Source organism: Crassostrea angulata, chromosome 6 (genome assembly GCF_025612915.1).
Source record: "Crassostrea angulata isolate pt1a10 chromosome 6, ASM2561291v2, whole genome shotgun sequence".
NCBI classification, from domain to species: Eukaryota; Metazoa; Mollusca; class Bivalvia; order Ostreida; family Ostreidae; genus Magallana; species Magallana angulata.
In genome coordinates, this window is record NC_069116.1 from 9,243,848 (window position 1) to 9,249,638 (window position 5,791).

The following is a 5,791-nucleotide window of genomic DNA, read 5'->3' on the forward strand; positions in this document are numbered from 1 at the left end:
GAGAGGGGTTTAAAACTCAACCTAGAAATAAATAGGAAAAATGTTTTTAAAAAATCTTTCTTTGAGGAAATAATGCTATAATATGTAATATTACTTTGCAAACATGCACATATCTTCAGTTATTCGTATAAAAATATTTCTTTGAAGAAATAATACTATAGTATGTAATATTACTTTGCAAACATGCCACATCTTCAGTTACTCGTATCAAAGTAATAGTGACCTCCCTTTGGTATTTTATAATTGTTAAATTGAATTGAATTGCTAAACTTGAAGACAAAAATGTTACGTTACCCAATGCCAAAGGGATACACTGGAAGGTGGAATATGGTTTTAAAATTATTTCCCAGCATGATCGTGCATGTTATATGTAATTGATACAAGTTGTACATTAGCATTATTATTTGCTCTAAATTATGTAGTAGTTTCAAACGACTATGCTGCCATATCCTGATAGAGCAACACAAATAGGATAATTCACAGGCACTTGTTTCTGAGAAAAAAATATACCCTATAGTATAATAATAACACAAGGTATCTAACTCCGAATGAGGTAAACCACCCCCTCTCGTGTGTTGCAGTCGTTTTTGCTTTTGTACGAAATGCAATGCAAAAGTGTTTAGTACCATTTTCTTCTACAATAAATTATTTAAACAACCATATATAGCATGCTTACTTTTGTTGTATTCTAATGTGCATAATCTGCGTCATATATATTGAAATAATTGTTATAGAAATACAATAAAAAGCCAACAATTATTTCTATGTAAAACTGCATCAATGTGGCCAGTACTTTGTTTAACAGAATGCAGGATGGTGAAGTAACATCATGACAAATAATATCTTAGTAATTAATAAATTAAAGGAAACGAATGCTTTTCATAATAAGATATATTTAACTTTTCTTCCACATATATGAAAATAATGTTTCCTGAAACATATAGAGTAAAAATAAAATACATAATTGCCTCATCGATTTGATCACATAACAAACACTAAAATCAAAATTTGTCTACTTTTTTTTTTATTTTTATTTAATATTTTATTGTAAAGCACTAAGGAAGATGATCATGATTTGAGTTAATATTTTTATTTTTCCAGTTTTAATGTTAACATTGTTCTAACAGGGTATCTTTAATATTCAAATCAGCATTTGAATATCAGTTATCGAGTTATAAGCGATTTACAGAACAGCTCAAATTTTTTTGTTATATGTAAACAAGGCTCGTGTCTTTTGTTAACAATGGTTAAATATACTAGTAAAAGATCTGTTGCAAACAGATTTTAGCCAGTTTGCAAGGAACACAAGTTGACACAGTTTAATGTTTGTCACATTCAATTTGTCTTGATGCTGATATTATCTAAACAAAAACATCGCGAGTGTCTAATCTCATGTAATGAAATGAACGTGTTATCTTGCAAAAGAGACGCACAGTGAAGTACATATCGGAAATGCCTTTAAACATATCATCTTAAATTACACATTTTTGCTTCCTAATCTTTTCAAATACTCGTCTAGTTGACACAAACTTACACACTTCCGACTTGAAAGCATTGAGATTTGTAAAGGTTTGTCTTGTTTTTATTCTTCCTCATTCTAAATATGTTTACTTCTACCTTTTAAAAACATAAAATGTCATCCAATAGCGATGAAACATGATAATGAATCATCTGCTTGATTGTTCTGGATATTCATTGGTTAATCGTTCTGCAGTAAACACTGTCATTACAATCCACAAAATGGCTGTATGCATTCTCCTCCAAATCCTTGGATCTTCTTTCATGTAATGTATTGTAGACATCTTCGTCAGTTTCACATTCTATCAGTTCTATTGATTTTGTATCCACGGAGGTGGTTGATAATCTTTTATTTGGTTCAAGAATAAAATAATTGTCAGAAGGTGTTTCCTCCATCTTTGGTAGAGTTCTGTGCTGAGTCAAGGACTCCATTAGAATGGCCGATTCCTCTACAGTTGAGTATTCAGCAACTTCCTCCTGCAGATTTTACAACATTTGATAAATCGATATCACAACAAAATAAAGCTCAAATGGTAAATTTTATCTTTTCATATCTTAATATCACTCATTGGGAATGTACATGTTATCTTTAATCAAAGTATCAATTATCGTCTCATTCAATCTACTAGTCAATTAATCGATCAAATTTAGACTATTTTTATAGACAAGCATATTTATGTTAACTTTTGACTTAAGGAAAAGTAAGCTCAAAAGCAAAGATCTGTGTACAAATTACATATTGAGTAGTTGTGAGATTTCCTTAGAGTACATGGCTTTTAAAATCATCCTGCTAGTCTAAATAACAGACTTAATGCCAAAAGATAACCAAAAGAAAAACTTCAGCATACGTTGTGTGTTCCATTTGCAGTAAATTTAGAAGGACTTGGTGTTCTCTGTTTAATCTTTGATTGCCTAAAACAAACAAACTATTAAAAAAAATATTCATCAAAAGTTTATTAGTCACTTAATCTGCCGTTTGTGTTTAAAAGGTATAGTGCGTTACTTACACATAACACCTACCGTTTACGACAGCAAACCACTATCAATACACACATGAGGAGCGTTCCAACCAGTGCCATTGTTAACAAGCTGATTGTTAAGGTTTTAAAAGGCCTCGAATCCAGAAAAAATGTTCCATAGTTTGCGGTAGTATCTTTAGTTGAAAATGTAGAGAGGTCTAAGATGTTTCTCTCGGTCGTAAGGTCTATAGTGAAATCATAGTTGATTTTAATGCCTTATTTATATTATTGATTTTCGCTGCTACTCAAAGATTTAAGTAAAAATATGTTAGATTTTAGTTTTTGCATAAAAGTCTGAAGTTCATTATAAAATTTAAATGAAGTTACCACAACCTTCATCAATAATTACTGTGTCTAGTATTACTTCCAATGAACTTTTCCCTTGGCAGGGCGTTAACAATATAAAAGAGAAGATTTCACTGTTAACATAGATTACCTTTATTGTATAATAATGTCCGGTTACCCAGGCAACAGCGAGTCTGGTTAAAAAAAATTGTGTTTTCATCGAAGTTAACTTTTGTTATCGGATCAAAAGAAGAATTAAAATACTTAGTACAGTTATCAGTAATCTGCAGACTTTCTTCCTCTATGACAGACTGTGTTGTTATATTGAAAGAACTGCATTTCTCACAGCTGTTTAGACTTGTACAGGCTTTTTCAATTTTCTCCATGCTTGTTGTCTGAAAATATATAGTACTGATTAAAATTTAAAGAAGTTAGGTGTATTTAAGAGGGCTAGATGACCAACAAATAGCTCATCAGATCTACCTTAAAATTTACAAATTGATTTTTTAAAATTATAAGCTATAATGGTGTAAAGTTTGAATATTTTTCAGATCTTAATTTATTACTTTTTCATCAGAAAACCTAACAATTGCCTGGACCGTCCAGCCCTATCATCAATTAAGCATATTTTTTATCGGTACATTTATGATTATTTTTTTTGGTATTGATCATAAATACTATTATTTGTTATAAACCTTTCAGACATATGATCAAAATTTTAATATTAATAGCTAATTTAGAACTCTTTTATTGTTCGCTTATTTGAACGATTGTAGAAATCAATAAACTCTATATTTAACCAAAACTGGTGTTTTTCATGTGAATAAACATAAAATTTAGTTCTTTTCCTCACTGGTAATTTCCAAACTGCTCCAAATGGCCAATGAAAGTCAGTGTTTGAATATATTAACTCCAGCAGACGTAATCAAACTAAACAGAGATTTTTTTTAACCTTGCTTAAAGAGACTCAACGTCATAAATGCGCGTTATTCATTCATTAAATCATGAAAACAACTGTAACTGGTCGATCAATTAGTACAATTATTAATAAGTACAATATTCACTTTGCCCTTCAGACTTGCTGAAAAATTTTACTTCTCTGCAATCTTAATCCTCGTATTTCTCCTCATTCATTTATTGTATTGAACGGAAATGATACTTATATATAAAATGTAGAGGTGTTTTAGCAATTATTACAATAATATTGTGTGTCCTGGCTATCGATTCTTCAAGTCTTCTCGGTTGTTGTTGTTGTTGTTGTTGTAAATGTTATTGTTATTTTGGGAGAAGGTGGAATGGTTTTTTATCTTTTGGTTTTAATCTATTTTGTTTCAATTTATTTCATGTATTTCATGTAATAAAATATGCCACAGTTTTTAAAGTATTTAACTTGTTTATTGTTATCTAAACTTTAAATTGGTAATACTACCTAGATAAACTGTATTTTGTGGAGGTGACACAACCTCCATTTTTATAGAAAGATTTTTACCAACACCTTAAAAATAATTTTTATAAATTTTAGTAAATCCCTGGTGCGTAGCCGCTACATATGCATGCAATGCATAAATGTATGGTGTTTTTTGGCTGCTATGTGTGTGAGTTGTTCTTTCAATAAGGCATTTAGTTCCATAGAAAGAAGATGTAAAATAATTTTAGTCGTTGCAGACAGCGACTAAAGATCTTAGAATTAATAAGCACAGTTAAACCGTTTGCTTATATGACGCTGTTAAATTCATTGCCATCGTCCTAGTTAATGAACATGATCAAAACACTAAAATCGAATTTGGTCATGTGCCTAATATTTACTTAAATTTTTGTAATAGTACTATTATTATCTATTATAAATAAATATCGAATGAAAACAATGCAATACGAAACACAGTTACATTACCCTTGAAACAATCTTTGTATCTGTCATTGCTACCTTACTACAAGTAGTTTTTGCTAAAAGGTAAAAAAAAATTAAATGAATAAAAAAAATTTGCTTACTTCTTTTTTGTTTACTACAAATATACGTTAAGAATTATTATTTATTTCGTCTCGTTGAAAACAGTTAGTCTTACAAGATGTCGTTTTCCTCGTCACGTACATACATAGTGTGCTGTACATACATTAGTGTGTTGTACCTCCATAAGTGTGCTTAATACAAGAGGGCGTGCGCTTATTACAAGAGGACACTTTTGTTTATTGTTATAAATTGCCCTTTAACGATATAGATTGTGATAATAATTGCGTAAATCGAGGGAATGATACTCTCGAAAAACATGAAGTCCTTAAATTTCATAAGTGTTTATCAGGATTATACTGCAAGTCTCTTTAACACCAAAGATGGCAAATGCCGTATTACTTTAAATTTGTTATGGGCAGACCTTTTATATAACATACCAAAATTAATACTGCGAAAATAGATTTTAAGGAGTTGTAAACACATAATAAATCAACTTGATTTCATGCATGTAACTGTAACTTACCAGCTGTCCCAAAATTACGGAGACAGAACACAAACTGCAATTTCCTTCATACAACTATGGTGTGTTACTTGACACTTTTTCAAACAATACCCTAAAGACTGAAACCGTGTAATATTTAATCTTTTAAATATAGCAAAAATAAGTGACAATAGGCGGTACATGGAGTGACGTCAACTTTCGTTCTTTTCGTCGTTGTTACACCTTTTTATGCTTAAATCAATAGTCAACACTTGTTACTTTTCTACACTCTATACAACTGTTCCCAACAATCATTTAAAGTCCCGGCTTTTTGATATCATTCATAGCAGGGGTTTTTATATATAAAAATGGATCTTGTAAATTTACTCTCCTTGTCATTGCTCATTTGCAAAACTATTTTGTTAAGAGCAATTCGGAGTGCGCACACAAGTCCTCTAAAGACGATATAATTAAAAAAGATGCTAGATTTGTTTCAGATCAACAACATCTATGTAGGTTTTGGAAATCAGATCTTCCAGC

The 5,791-nt window shown here is 30.5% G+C and overlaps 1 protein-coding gene across 1 annotated transcript; it reads right to left on the minus strand.

The window, feature by feature from the left end:
• Positions 1-1,009: 1,009 nt before the first annotated feature.
• On the minus strand, positions 1,010-3,712 carry LOC128189462 (uncharacterized). The gene is made up of 5 exons (XM_052861085.1): positions 3,622-3,712; positions 2,974-3,217; positions 2,539-2,722; positions 2,367-2,430; positions 1,010-1,995 (listed from the first exon to the last, which is right to left on the minus strand). The coding sequence occupies exons 2-5, from the start codon at positions 3,206-3,208 to the stop codon at positions 1,693-1,695; spliced, it is 786 nt and encodes a 261-aa protein (XP_052717045.1). The 5' UTR covers positions 3,209-3,217; positions 3,622-3,712; the 3' UTR covers positions 1,010-1,692.
• Positions 3,713-5,791: the final 2,079 nt, after the last annotated feature.